The sequence below is a fragment of the Ovis canadensis genome, chromosome 3 (assembly GCF_042477335.2).
Source record: "Ovis canadensis isolate MfBH-ARS-UI-01 breed Bighorn chromosome 3, ARS-UI_OviCan_v2, whole genome shotgun sequence".
In the NCBI taxonomy this organism is placed as follows: Eukaryota; Metazoa; Chordata; class Mammalia; order Artiodactyla; family Bovidae; genus Ovis; species Ovis canadensis.
The window spans coordinates 185,245,353-185,260,565 of NC_091247.1; the positions used below are offsets into that span (position 1 = coordinate 185,245,353).

Here is a 15,213-nt window from a genome sequence, read left to right on the forward strand (position 1 = left end):
TCCAATACTTTGGCCACCTGATGCAAAGAAATGACTCATTGGAAAAGACCTCGATGTTAGGAAAGATTGAAGGCAGAAGGAGAAGGGGATGACAGAGGATGAGATGGTTGGATGGCATCACCAACGCGATGGCCATCAGTTTTGGTAAGCTCTGGGAGTTGGTGATGGACAGGGAAGCTTTGTGTGCTGCAGTCCACAGGGCCACAAAGAGACACAACTGAGAGGCTGAACAGAACTGAACTGTAGAAGGGGCCAAGGATTTAAGGAAATGTTCCCAAATGTTGGAATCACCTGGCAAGGCTTTAAGAAATAGTGGCGAGTGGGTGGGTCTTACTTCCAGTGATAGGGATTTCACTGATCTGTGACATCACTCGGCGTGGGAAGTTTTCAAAGATCTGCAAGTAATTCTGTCGAGTTTGGGAACTGCTGCATTAAGGCATGAGGTCCTTTTTTTTTCGGACTCTACGGCAGGCTCAGTAGGGGTACATACCCCAGATAAGGTTTTAACAGAAGTAAGTGGTAGGAACAAGGGGAGGCCAAGGGGGATGGGGTGCTGTGGGAGCCCCTCAAGGGACATCTTCTCCTGGGATGGGTGGGCTCTGGGGGGAAGGGAGGGAGTACCTGAGGGTGAGAAGCTGGTGCTTTGCCATTCTGTTTTCACCACATGGAATCCTGGACCTGGGCCTTTGCCAATCAGCACACTGAGCACTCTCTGCCCATTACCTACATGCATTTCCAGCCAGAGGGGCCATTCATTAAGTTATTTGATGCAGACGTGTTAATTGAGTACCTCTGTGCTGGGCATCAGACCAGATCCTGCTGTGAACTAGGCAGACAAGGACAGGGAGAGCATTACCTCACCCAGCCCTGTAACCTCTGGGCAAGCATGTGAACCTTCAGGGAGACGGCAGCGACGCTCCACAAGCGAACACACTACTTCCTTCTCCTTTATGTCCTAGTTACCGTCCCATGGACACCTTGTGTGCCAGAGGCAGAATGCCAGTCTTTGACTATGCCCGCAAAGACGCTCCCAGCAACGGCAACACAGGCAGATCAGCCATGGTTCCTGATCACCCCTGGGGACACCAGGAACACCTGGGATGGAAGGAAAGTTTGTCAGAGACCAGACTTTCGGTGTGGACAAGTGGGGCTGGAGACCAAGACGACCTACATATTCATGTGAATTTCAACTGACTTTGGGACATATTCAGACCACATTTTCCAAATTGTATAAAACCACACAGTATATTTATGACTAAAATGAGAAAAAAATCCTTTAAAATCAACTACGCTCTACAGCTGGTCTATATCCTTCCTTGCCCTGCCCCCACCCCATCTCTCATCACAGCCCGCAGCACTGCTGAGATCTGATCTACTTTCCTGGTACCCCGAGGAAAAGTCAGCAATTTGACAGAAGCCGTTACTGAGAGACAGTTATCCCTTTTATCTCAGCGGAATTTAGAACCGTGAAAAATTGGACACAGTTGAAACGTTCCAACACTAGGAGTCAAGACTTGTTAAATACAAACCATTCGTCCACTGGAGAGACCACAGCGTAGTGATCAAGAGGATGTTCACGAGAGCCATTAACTGGATTCACATGGAAAATGTTTATCAAGTACGGCGGACAAGGCAGGGTGAACACTGTATACGCACTTTCTCACTTAGACTCTAACCAGGGGAAACACACCTTTCAAACCTGGGAGTAGAGAAAACAAAACCTTGCAAGGAAGCTGAGCAAGGTCACATTGCAGCTATGGTGGTGGCTGCTTAGTTGCTAAGTTGTGTCCGACTCTTGTGACCCCGTGGACTATAGTCCACCAGGCTCCTCTATCCATGGGATTTCCCAGACAAGAATACTCGAGTGGGCTGCCATTTCCTTCTCCAGCGGATCTTCCTGACCCAGGGATCGAATCTGCATCTCCTGCATTGCAGGCCGATTCTATACCACTGAAGGGAAGCAAGGAAGCTATGGTTATTTAGAGGTCGTCTCGTTCCTTTTTCCCTTTGATGTGATCTCTATGGTTTGAATTATTTTATGAATTGGAAACAGATAATACATCAAAAATACTTTTCTAAAAAGAGAGGACCAACTCAGGGTCTGCTGGTCTTAACTCAGCTTCCTCCAGCAGTTGAACAGGCTCACCCTCACGAGTGTTGGAGGTCACAGCGGGATGAGCATGAGCGTGTCTTCTTGGGAGGCCACGCCCATAATGCTCGCCTTGGCTGAAAACCACGAGCCCATGAGGCTGAGTCTTTCGGGTTTCTGGATCGAATTCTAAGGAAGGGTGGCTCGGGAGTTTGCATGGCAGCCAGGGAGCCAGGGGAGAGGTAGCAGTTTCTGAAGCAGGTGAGGGCGGCAGCGGGGACACGTGGAGAGGATGGGAGAGAACAAGGGAAGGGGAAATTTCTGAGGGAGAGACAGGAAGGCAGCTCCCGAGGGGCTGGAGAGCAGGCCTCTCATTCAGGGAGCTCTGCATTTGCCGCCTTCCTTTCTCCATCTTAGAATTCGGATCCAACCTCTACCTTGGGAGCCTCAGGGGGAGGCAACAGCGGGATTGCTGAGGATCAACACACGCAGGCAGGAGAATGGTGTTTCTCTCTTTTATTTAAAAACAGTGCTTCATTACCATTTGCGAAGGCAGAGGCAGTGCTCTTCCTTCGCTTAGAGTTTATAAAAGCCAGCAACATGATCAATAATTTATACACATGGATAGTAATACAAAAAAAAATAAGGAATCAAAGCTAAAGATCTAACTACTCCGACCTTCACAATTCCAGCTACTTGATAATAATAGGAGTAACCCAATGAATACTGTATGGTCTAAAAGCTACTATACAATATGATTCTTAACGAGAGGGAAGGGATTAGAGACTGTCACAAAGCCCTGGGTGCTTCTCTGGAGTTGGCAGGGAAACAGGACCCTGGGCAAGCAGCTCGGGTGTCCTAGGAAGTGATTCCGGAGGGTGGGAAGGGGAGGGAGAAAAGGCGAGGCGGTGGATTATGCGAGCATCCCACTGGAGGCCCCCGTGCCCTGCAGGTACCTGTTTTGCCATGGCAACAGGAGGGGGCCTAAGAAACTGCAAGTAAGGATGGTTCCGTCCCTGCCATGGGGAGCGGGGAGAAGAGGGGAGGTTTGCTGGCGATTTTAGCCTTGCAGAGATTTGGACTGAAAAGCTCAGAGACTCAGGTGGGTCAGCCTGTCAGGGACAAGCCAACCCGCCCTGCTCTCTCAGCACTCTGCAGCCCTAGCTTAGTGTATCAGCCCCAGGTTTGCTCCAGCTGTTCACAAGCAGGATTATAACACAAGGAGAAAACAATTAATATCCCATGGGGGGGAAAAAAGGATCAATTCATCACTCGATATATAATACAGCCAAAATGAGCTGCCAAAACTTTGCACACACACACACAAAATACTGTGAACAGAAAAATACAAAAAAAAAAAAATGAAGAAGCTGGGGGCCTGGCAGGGTATTGATGCTGCTTAAAGCACTCATCGGTCCCCAGAAAAACCAAACCAAAAAACATTTTTTAAAAAATTCAAAAACATATGTACCCCCTGGGAATCTGGCATTGGTAACAGGGGTGGGGAGCGGGGGTGTGGGGTTGGGGGGAGAAAAGAGAATTGCTGTTCCCTTTTGCTGGCGGGTGTGAGCTGAGCCCTCACCACACCGGCTGGTGTGTGAGTCACTGCCAGGCGGGGCCCCTCCAGCTGGCAGTCCCCTTCAAGGCCAGGTCTGAGTGGTGGCCGATGAGCAGTTCTCTCCGTTACCAAGCCCTGCCAACCAGCACTACCATGGCTGAAGGATCGACCGTTTTCCTGAGTAAGCTGTAACTGGCTACAGTTCTGGTAACGTGGAGAACTCAGCTGCTGCGGCCGCAGGCCCATGGGCTCTGCGCGAGCGCTCCCCTGGCCCCCTCAGCTCCTCCTTCCTAGTGCACTGGAGTTGGGAATTGGAGAGTCTGCTGTGGCCTGGTCTGGAAGCCTTAAAGATGGGGGCCAGGGACTCGATGGCAGCCGCTGGACCAGAGGGCACCCCCCGGCTGAGGACACCCAGAGTCTACTTGGAAAGGGCCCTGCTCCTCACTCCAGCTCCTGATGGCTACTGCCTGGTTGATCAGTCAGGCGAGGATGAAGGAAGAACACAGGAGAGGGGAAAGGGAGGGAAGAGGCTTTCAGACAGTAACATTTCCAAAAAAATAGTGTTTTATGCAACAGAGCATCAGGCTTCACCGGTGGATACTATAAACGGTCAAACATTTTCAAGAGCATGACAAAAGAAAAACACACAAGCTTACGTTGGATGTTCACCTTGCCCACTATATATTTTTTTTCCTATCTCAAAACAGTGCAAACAGTAACTTATGCTTTTAAAACACCACTATCCCTTCCCCACCCACCAAAGTCCCTTTCCTCCTATCTTCTGGGGGAAACAAGTCTGTGATTTTGCACATGTTACTGTGCTATAGGGGGTTGCAAGCAGCAGAGAAGCGGTGGGCTTGGTGGAAGGGGGCGGTCCCCAGGGCTTCCCCTTCCCCTCCCTACGGCTCTGTCCTATCCTTGCTGGGCTCATCCTCCTGCCAGAGCGAAGGGGGCTGCCCAGCCCTTCACAGATAGACCTGGAGGGTGCTCCTGCCCCGAGTTCACACCTCCCTTCTATCTGGAAGCTATGTGACTAGTTAGAACGTGGCGGTGACTCAAACTTCTCTGCCAGAACTCTAGAAAAGTAGAACCTAAACTAAGAGCAGTTCAGCCCCTGAGGAGTCACTTGCAGGAAAAGCTGCTATCATTGACGTCTACTGAATAGAGCCCCACTAGCTCCCCTGAAACTAAGAGCTGAGCCCCAGTTCCCTTCTTTTTCAAGGAAAGATAATATTGGCTCAAGTCCACTGTGGCTGCTGGAGGAGGATGGTGCCGGTAGGTTTTGTAAAACCTGAGAGCCTTAAAAATGACGAATCACAACAGCTGATCAGGGTCAGTGGGAGCTGAATTATGTAATATAATGGATTCTGGAGAAGCTCTGAGGACAGCTCTCTGGGCTGAAAGACGGATATTCAGATAAAGGTGTTCACTAGAGGATTCCTGGAAGGAGCCTGGCTTCTAAGAGTAAGAAGCATGGTATAGAAGTCTACATGGTGACCTACAGTAAAGCTGTTGAAGTCATTCACGTGACTCAGCATGGGTAAGCTTTCTAGATTTATCCACCAGCATCCTCTAACAAACTCACGAGATGCCAGCTCTTCTGACTTTGTTTCTGAGTCCACTGGGAATGAGAGTCAGGAAGAAACAAGCACTGATGGTTCGAGGAACCTGCCTCTGATGAAGTTGCCTGTGTGGAGTCTCAAAGTTCAGAAGCTGATGGGGTAGACTGATGCCAGTAAACTGAGGTGCTTCAAGAGCCCCAATCAGTGCTGACACTGAAAACCAAAGGCCCTTTAATAACCCTTTAATAACTATTTAGTCTTTCTTAGTAAAGGGAGCTGAAGGAAGCAGTGTTAACACCATCCCTGGAAGTACAGCAGAGGCCCGCTGGGAAACACAGAGCTTGCCTACCAAGTCCTCAGCCAGAGCCAGCTGAACTGAAATGTACGAAAGCTCAGGCCTCCGCCTCTTTTAAAAAGGGCTGTGGAAGCTGCCTTCCCTGCCTTTCCCATCACCATTCCCTCTTTCTGGAAAAAAGAAAAGAAAATCCTTGAACTCACTGCCCTGTTCTCTTCTGCCATGGATACGACTATTTAGCATTTGGCCTTGTCTCCACTGAGGCAGTGGCTCACCATTTGTAAGAATGGCCCCTGTGTGAACAGGACAGAACATTTCTCTCAGATTCTTTAGTCAGTAAAAGCTCTCCCTCAAAACAAAAGCGAAAGAAAGAAAAATCCTCTCTGCCCCTAGTCCTTCAGACTGTGAAAGCCCCACATCCCATTCCCCTACCCCAAACTGAAATATTTATATACACACAAGAAAAATTGTCTTAACAGCAACAAACCAAACTTTGGCTTGGGGAGGAGAACCCTTAGAAAATGGCCAATGGACCGGGCAGTCTGGCGCACTCTAACCGTGCGTTCCTCCCCAGAGTCAGTAAGATTGCATCGAGGCCTCTAGCTTCCTTGATGTCTCCCCTGATTTCAGGGAAGCCTCTCTCCCGGTTATTAGGAGAGAAAGGATTCTGAAGGGGGAGAAGATATGTATTATACATGACAGGTCAGCCCCCCCACCCCCACCCCAAGACAGATCCCTCTGCTTACAAAGAATGCTTGATGCTGTCATACGTCAGTCATTTTAATTCAGGGACAAGAATCAGGATCAGGCAAGAACATGTGTGGAGGCAGGAGTGAAAAAAAAAAAATTAAAACAACAACAACAACAAAACAACAAACCAAAACAAACCCATAACAAACCAGAAGCTCCATGTCTCTGAATTGCTCCCTTTAGCAGCTATCCCACGGGTGAAAGGTCACCCTAGTACCAATGTGAATAGACCAGGGAGCCAAATGGACCGTGCTTTTCCATTTGCTAATGCCTTCATTTTGGAAATACTGCAGGACCCTTGCCTTTAACAGCTAATAGCTAGAAGAGAAGCCTAGCCCCCCTGCCCTGATAAAAGACAGAAAATTGAAGCTGGGTAGTGTAGCAGGGACTCACTGTGTGGCCACATGAGTGGCTCTTTCTGGCGACATGTGAAGTCCTGGCCATTTGAGACTCTCCTTCCTGTACGGGAGGGAGGGGAGCAGCCTCAGGGGCTTCAGGTTCACGTCCTGTAGTGTTCACCAATACCAAGTGGTCCAGGTGCTCAGCTGGCTGTCTTTGGAGGATAATGAGAAGCTGGGTGAAACGGCCATGAGGGCTCCAGGCTGTGGGCAGAGACGTGACTCGCACAGGCTCTGGAAGATGAGCAGTCCTATGGCTGTGCAGCTCGTACAAAGTGCCTTTGCCTGCTCTTACACGCCCTGTTCACCAGACTTCAGGGACCGCTGACCTAGGGCTCGGTGCTTTATCTTTTGCCAACAGAGCCTATATTACATGTTTTATACTCTGAGCTGACTTTCTGATGCAAGAGAAAGACTGGGGATATCAGGGCACCTTGTCAGATAGCATCTAACATCCTTTTTCTTGCCCTCATCCTCTTCACTGCCACTCGACAATTTGGACTTCCAGCCTGCAAGCCGTGCCCAGATCTCTGGGGAAATCTGGCCACTGGCTATTTATTCTTCTATCCCTGGGTCCTAAATTCTTGAATCTTGAGGACATGGGAGCAGGGTGTTAGTAAACAGAGAGATGAGCTAAGCGGCGGTTCAAAGAAAGGGAAGAAGCCCAGCAGGAACGCTAGGGTTTACAGGAAAGAAAAGAATGGTCTTTCTCAGACTCCAGAGTTCATTCTGAGACCGGATGCCTAATGAGGTGTTTATTATCCACAGTCTGAGTGCATGTTTGGAAATATTAATACTATAATTCCAAAAACCATGCCAACTATCTCAGGCTGTGCATGTTAAGATGATTATAAAAAGAATGGAGAAGACAGGAGGGAAGAGGAGAGGAAAGCGTCTTTGTGATTCTCCTGCTTTGCAAGCACACATTCCTATTATCCATTAGCATGTGGATTCCAGCCACAGCCAATCAGAATGGCCTGCCAAAGACCAGAAACTCAGAAGACTAGAAGGAGATCCTGTTGCAGAGAGGTCTCTTCTACTTCTGCTTGTCCCCCAGCCAGTCAGCACCAGATTCACTTTGGTAATCCTGTCTGCTGATTTCTGATCAGGTGCATGTATCAGCTCCTAATGTCTCTCCTTCCTCATTAACTGCCTCTTCCATGACTGATAGAATAAGCTAAGCACGGAGATACAGACATGGAAATGCATTTTTTTTTTTTTTACCACAGTTAAAAAAAAAAAGAAAAAAAAAAGAAAAAAAATGCACAATCTTTGGAACAAAAGAATTAAAGGCAGAAATTTAAAGGAAAAATACATATTCAAAGAACATAGTGAGGTATAAAAAAGTATTCTCTCTTTTTTTGTGTTTTTTTTTGTTTGTTTGTTTTTCCTCTTCATCTTGCTATAGAGTTCCTCTACTAGTAAATATTGCAATAGCCAGGCCTCATGAACTGGGGGGCTGTCCCACTTGCAGGGGTCTCACGTCACTTCAGTAGGGGGCAAATCGGCTGTAGCCACCTCGGTATAAACTCGCCTGCAGTAATTAAAGACACAAAAATTATTAAAAGGTTGATGAGAGAAGCATTATGAAAGAAGACATATGTCCTGAGAAGGTTTTTGGAAAAACAGCTTCCTTAGAAGCGTCAATGCAACTGGTTAGTGTCTAGTGCATGAGGTCAGGAAACTAACTTCTATCTCTAAAATGCTCAAATCGGGACCCAAATATTTATTGCCAACCTGATATTCTCAAGGGGAGGGGATCATAACAATTCATTTCATTATTTACACGAATTAGCACAGAAGAGAAATTGTGCCCAGTTTAAAACCAGGTCTGTAAATAGGTGGATTTTGAAAAGCATGTTATCTTGTTTACCTTGATTATTTCAACATAATCGTGGCCTAAAGCAGATTTGCTGACTTTACCTACCTACCCTTTACCTGACAATGGAGAACATGGGACTTCTGATCACTATCACTGTCATATCCCATGCTTGAGATGGTGCTGGATTTAAACCTGAGTTACTCTTTCAATGAATAAAGCCTATTGCCTCAGTAATTTATAAAAACAACAACCAGGTTGTTTCTTGACGTATGGATTTTTATCTTTATATGTATATGTATATGTGTGTGTGTGTATATATATATGTATATATATATATATGTGTGTATATATATATATATATATATATATATATATATATATATATATATATATAGCAATGGCACCCCACTCCAGTACTCTTGCCTGGAAAATCCCATGGACAGAGGAGCCTGGAAGGCTGCAGTCCGTGGGGTCGCTGAGGGTCGGACACGACTGAGCGACTTCACTTTCACTTTTCACTTTCATGCATTGGAGAAGGAAATGGCAACCTACTCCAGCGTTCTTGCCTGGAGAATCCCAGGGACAGGGGAGCCTGGTGGGCTGCCGTCTATGGGGTTGCATAGAGTCAGACACGACTGAAGTGACTTAGCAGCAGCAGTAGCAGCATGTATATATAGCTGGGGTTTTAGCTGGACTTTATTCCTTTAATCATTATCAAATGATTTATCCTTTTCAATCAAAAGTTCCTTAGGACCATATCACTCCTTGGGTCATTCTTTTAGTATAGGATTTATAATATTTGGGCACTAAATAAAACCTTAGGAATTCCCATCCCTTTCTTTATATTTTATGTTCCTATCTCAATTCTGACACCTCCCCCACCCCAACCCAGACCTATTACTTCCTCCTACAGATCCTCATCACTAGACTCAGTGTGGAAAATGGCAAGCTCTCGAACACCCTTTATGTCTTAACTGGGACCCATCACCTGCGTCCCTCTCAGACATGGCCACCTGTGTTCCCAAGCCCTTGCCTGGTGGCACTGAAGATGGCAAGAGAAACTCTGGCATGAGGTAGCATCTCTATGGACCGGCCACTGCTGAACCCAGTAAGTCCTGGTCACTGGACCTGGAGGTGTCCTGGGGGATTATTCTAGATGAGCTCTATGGACGCTTTGTATACTTCTAAGAAAATATTGTATTTTGCCACAAATGTTACTAATAAAATATCTTTGGAAGGCAATTGCTTGGTGATTTCTAGTACTATCTACTGGAAGGCTTAAGAATAGGGACATCTTTTGGCATCTGCATTTGAAAACAGGTGAAGTTTTCTGAAAACTTAACTGTGAAAACTAGAGAGTCCTATGTCCCCAGGTGTTAGTAAAACTCTCCTCAGGCATGCATCTAACATCTGCGGCAACATAAAACAGCAGACTCCATTCTGCTGTCTTTACCCAGGCCGGGGGCTCACATGAGCACACAAAGGAGCCACGTGAAATTTACAGGTAGTCCTACTGGATTTAATACTTGGGCAATGGAAACAGGGCTGAATTTATTACCTCCCTACATCTTTTATAATCTGTAGGTAAAAGTCAGAAGTAAAATGTTTAAAGAATAAAAAAAGGCACATCTACTTACCACAGCGCCAACTCCATAGCTAGCGGCAGGGGCAAGGGCATGGTAGGGGTCGGCTGTGTACACCCTGCCATAACTGGAAAAAGAAATCCAATCAGAGATAAAGAGAAAGGAAAGACAGTAATCAAACAAAAAATGCAAAAACTTAAAAGTGTGTTTCACTGTCTAGGGATTTGTGAGTAACTTAGTCTTGGAATGCTATTAGGAAACTAGCAGAATGGAAAAAAAATCTGTCTGCTCCTAAAGGCAGTAACTGAAAAATCTCTGAAGTACATCTATAAAACAGGAAAGAAGGGCATTGGTGATGAGGAAGCGGGAAACCGGGGTCAGAGCCAGAAGGTCCCAAGAAAGACGGAAGGAAGGGTCTGAGCTGGTGGGTTTCTGGTGGGGCAGGGTCTGGGGAGAAGGCCTGCAGAAAACCCAGCTCAGCAGCAGCCCCGGGGCCCAAGTGCCCTTCTGGAAAGGGTGCAGGAAGGGAAGGGGGTGGCACAAGGCGGCGGGGCTCGCCCTCCCTCAGCACCTACCCGTCGCTGTAAGCGGCTGCAGCAGCGGCAGCGGCGGTGGCTGCGGTCGCAGTGGCAGGCTGTGCGTATCTGTAGGCTGCGTACCCACCCTACAGGAGAGAAGAGAACTCACTTTACAGACACCTCTCCCCCCGGGGGACAGGTGAACACACACCCGCCCACACGCAGACAGACGGGACGCAGAGACAGACATGGACACAGACACACGTGGGGAGAGTGTTTCAAACTGCATCAGTCTGCATGTTGCTCCTCAGTGCAAAATTAAGCTCCACCCAAGACAGGGATCTGATTTGCAATTTGTAGTAGTAACATAAGTAAACTACACTGGGGTACCTGTTCTCAAATTTAAGAAGTGAAAATATGATTTAAAATACTTTTTAAAAATTAAAATATGGTTGATGTACAATGTGGTGTTAGTTTCAGGTATATATCTAAGTATCTATTCTTTTTAGGATTATAGGTTATTAGAAGATATTAAGTAGAGTTCTCTGTGCTATACACTAGGACCTTGTTGGTTATCTATTTTTATATATAATAGTGTATATGTTTTAATCCCAAGCTCCTAATTTATCCCTCTTCCCCTCAAATGAAGATATATGATTTTGGATCTATCTTTGTTGGAACCTTCAGCAAGGAAAATATTTACAGCAAGTTGGGAGAACTTTATCTGACAGGAAATGGAAACTTAAGAATTAAAACATTTAAGTTTATATGTGCTATCTTCAGATTCTCTGACATGTACTCAAACTGATCTACTGCTAAAAGACAGCAGTTTATAGAGAAAGGGCCCATACAAGTGCTCTGCTCCATGTGGCCTAGCATGTTTGCCAAGAGGCTAGGACAATCAAATGACATTTAGAAGGAAGAACCAGTGTAAACCAGGGGCTGGCAAACCTCCATACGTGGGCCAATGTGGTCTGCCACCTGTTTCTGAAACTAGCTGTAACACAGAACGTATGGCCAATGAAGATGAAAGGCTTTACCACTTGGCCCCCTACAGAAAAAGTATGCCAACTTCAGTCTATATTTCAGACTCAGGCACATCAGATTACAAACAGCTGGGGGCTCCTTGGGCCAGGTTCAAACAGATCAGGAAGCCCTTCCCACCTCCCCCGAGCATTTAACCGCATTTGCTTTTCTTCCCTAGAAGGTTTTGGGATCCTTATGTCCCAATCTCACAGCAGGCTCTGGAGCTTTTTTTCCACGGGTTCAAATATCCTCTTAGTCCCAAAGAGCTTCCAGCTCCCCTGTCCTGCTATTTTACCTCCGTTTAGATGAATCAAATACTCAAAAGGTTTTTACTGCCAGGGGGAAGCATGTGTATTTCTTCATAAAGTATTCCAAAGATAATCACAACAACAAATGGCACATGAGACAGGCTACTGGAAAAAGTGGAAAGCCCTATTTTCCTTCTTTTTCTTTACCTTTTTAGAATTCATCTATTTTGCCTAAACCTAATTCAGTTGTGTACTTATATTATTGTCTTAGCTCCATCAGATATAGCAAAATACAACCATGTCCATTTGGAGGGCTTCTCAGCAGTGAGCCACAGCCCATTTCATTTCCATAGATTAGTATGTCTGTTTCTCATGGACATCTGAAGCTTTCTGCCCTGTGCTTTCTACTTTCGATCTCTTCAAATGTTCAATTTTTGCTAAGTCTACAAAAAAAAATTTGAATTTTTCTGTATTGTTTCTTAGGATTGAAAACAAGCATTTTCTAATGGGACCTCTGGTCTTCTTAACCATCTTACTGGGCAGCTTCTAGCTTGCTGCTTTTATTTCTGTCCAAATCTTTTGGAAATACCTGTAATTTCTTCTTACGGCTTTTTGCTTTTTTCTTACATAATTTATGCTTTCTCTAACTGACGACACTGTAGGGTGGGGTGAAGCATACTCCTGCTCTTTAAGTTTATGCTCCTCAAATTCATCAGAAGTAGCTGCAAATGTACATTAAAAAAAAAATCTGATTGGTTTTCAGTGGTTTTGTATTATTCCTTTCTTGTTTAAGTGAATGATTTGAACACTGCTTCAATTATAGATCTTTCCATAGATATTTACATAAATAAGAAAATTCTCATTAATATTACTAACACTGTAATGGGATGGGGCCATGGCAGGAGCACCCTCAGGGGCTAGCTACGATCCACAAGCTTCCTCTGAATTCTAGCCAGGTCTACCAGGACACACAGGAAAGACTGATTTGGGTAAAGCCCTATATCCAGGCTGCAACACATACCCTGTCATACATACACGCCTAAGTATCTATATTATATATAAACTAACTAAAGTATCTCCTTCCTTCACTGTAAAAAAAAACTTATAAAGAAGAAATGAAACAGTAAAACCAACTGTTAAACAAAACAAGATGTTAATCATTGTAGTTGAGATTTTAAGCTTTGTATGAATCTTGCTGCTGCTGCTGCTAAGTCGCTTCAGTCGTGTCCGACTCTGTGCGACCCCATGGACTGCAGCCCACCAAGTCCCTCCATCCATGGGATTCTCCAGGCAAGAGTACTGGAGTGGGCTGCCATTGAATCTTGAAGGTTCACTTTTTCCATATCATTATAAATGGTTGCACTTATTTAGAATTAAAGTTTGCTTGTGTGAAGTCTAGAGCAGGGCCACGTTCAGGAAAACCTCTTTGTAAATGAGGATGATGTGGTAAACAAGACATCAGGAAGTCTGTCCCTTCAGCAGGTTTCCAAAATCCAAAATAATCTCTAAAAATGGAAAAAGTCAAGGTAATAAAAGCAATTAAAGCCCAATGTATACTACCCGGGTAAAACAACTAAAAACTTAAGTTCTATGCCATGGAGCAGAGGTATACGTTCCCATAAAAATACTAACTAGATTCTCAGTAAGTCCTGGTATGTCGGATATACTGGGGATTGTATTCAGTCATTAAATTTGAGCAGTAGTGCACTAATTCTGGAAGAAAAGAAGTTCTGAATGAGGTTACTAATAGACATTTCCTCTTGGTTTCCTCAGCCTGCAAGAAACCAGGGGAACCTTAGTGGTTTTGGGGCAATGCTATTGTTTTATTATTACTTTTTGAACTTTTTAGTTTATATTGGGGTATAGCCAATTAACAATGTTGTGACAGTTTTGGGTGAACAGTGAAGGGATTCAGCCATACATATACATGCACCCATTCTCCCCCAAAGCGGTAATGTTACTGTTGATCAAGACAATTTTAAAAGGATCAGGCTGTGGGAAAGAAGGCTCCTTCCAAACCAGAAGGAAATGCAGATAATCTACCTCCAGTCCTTTCCTTTTCCTTAAAGTGAACTCTGACTCTGGAGCCTGAATCTGATGAGGGTCTTTTGCCATTCAAAATCAGAAGCGCAGGACAGAGATGCAAATATTTGATTAATAACAAAAGGCTCAAGAACGTCAACAGAATTTTAAGAAAACTACATCTATTTGTTTTTTTTATAAAAAAGCAGATAATATTTCCACATGTCTACTCTTCTAATTACTTTACGATAATGGCGCTATAGACAGGCTCTTTTAGGAGGAGGGATCTACCTTTAGGACAGGAAGTAATATCCTAATTAACTTGTTAATTTCATCTATGACTACCCCCAAATTAGACAAGCTAAATTGCATGTCACAGATTTACTCCTCTTAGATGTATTCTTGTCTAAAGTATTTCTGACGGTGCTTTCAATTGGTTATTCAACAATGTGTCTCACCATAATGTAAGCCAGTGAACATTCAGGCATATTTATTTCCAGTTTGGATGTTGGAAGGCATAAAGCATCCAGGAGGAGAAACCATTTTCTCAACTTTCACTTCTATGAGCAAATCTGAAGTTGTTTATGGAACATGAGAACAAAGTGCAGTTTGAAACACCAAGGGTTTCATTGCTGTTTCTTAGGTTGTTCAAAAAGAACAAGGGTGGGGGAAGGGGTAGGAGAGACAGGGTTCAGGCGTGGGGAAGGGGTATGGCGCCACATTTATTAATCACATTAAAAACTAAGCATGCCAACATCTGGAGCTAGAACGACCAGCAAAATCACCACGTTCAGACTCGGATTGGCTAACTCTATCTATCCCAGCATTCTCTTGGGACAGCGGTTCGCCCTAGGCTCTACCACAAGCTCGGTGAAGTACACAGCCTCAATTACTAGAGCGTGCAGCCACAACGACCTGGTATTACGGAAACAGTCAGTCACCACTCGAGTTAACATTCCAGACCCTAACGACTGGCCCCTCCCAGCCCAGAGAAAGAGTCAATCTGGCCCGCCCGAGCCCTGGCCCACACCACGATGTTAATAATTATAACAAGCAGTAACCCATCTGTTATATCAGAGAAGGGAACAGAGACTCCACTGAGAGATTTAGAGTGAGATGTTAACATTTCTTCAGCTGACTGCACAAACAAACAAACAAAAAAAGAGGAGAAATAATTCATTTGGAGATATGAAGTCATGAGATAGCTGATGTGTATTGCTTTGAACCATGCACCAATGCAAAACTGAAGCAACCATTAATAATAAAAATTAAAAAGGACATATGTATTTACACACAATCAGACCTGTTTGATCTGAAGCAGTTTGCAGATTCTATCTGTGTG

General features: G+C 45.0%; 1 protein-coding gene across 50 annotated transcripts in view; it reads right to left on the reverse strand.

The window, feature by feature from the left end:
- Positions 1–2,590: 2,590 nt before the first annotated feature.
- The window catches only part of RBFOX2 (RNA binding fox-1 homolog 2), a 293,204-nt gene continuing 280,581 nt past the window's right edge, over positions 2,591–15,213 (reverse strand). For 28 of the 50 annotated variants that reach the window (XM_069581115.1, XM_069581113.1, XM_069581123.1 and 25 more), the window contains 3 exons: positions 10,633–10,721; positions 10,112–10,184; positions 2,591–8,186 (listed from right to left, as the gene is read on the reverse strand). In XM_069581115.1, coding sequence (XP_069437216.1) covers positions 8,142–8,186; positions 10,112–10,184; positions 10,633–10,721 — 207 coding nt within the window. In that variant the 3' untranslated portion in view covers positions 2,591–8,141. Of the gene's footprint in view, positions 8,187–10,111; positions 10,185–10,632; positions 10,722–15,174; positions 15,207–15,213 lie in introns of all 50 variants that reach the window. The other 22 variants (XM_069581109.1, XM_069581107.1, XM_069581124.1 and 19 more) reach the window with 3 other exon arrangements.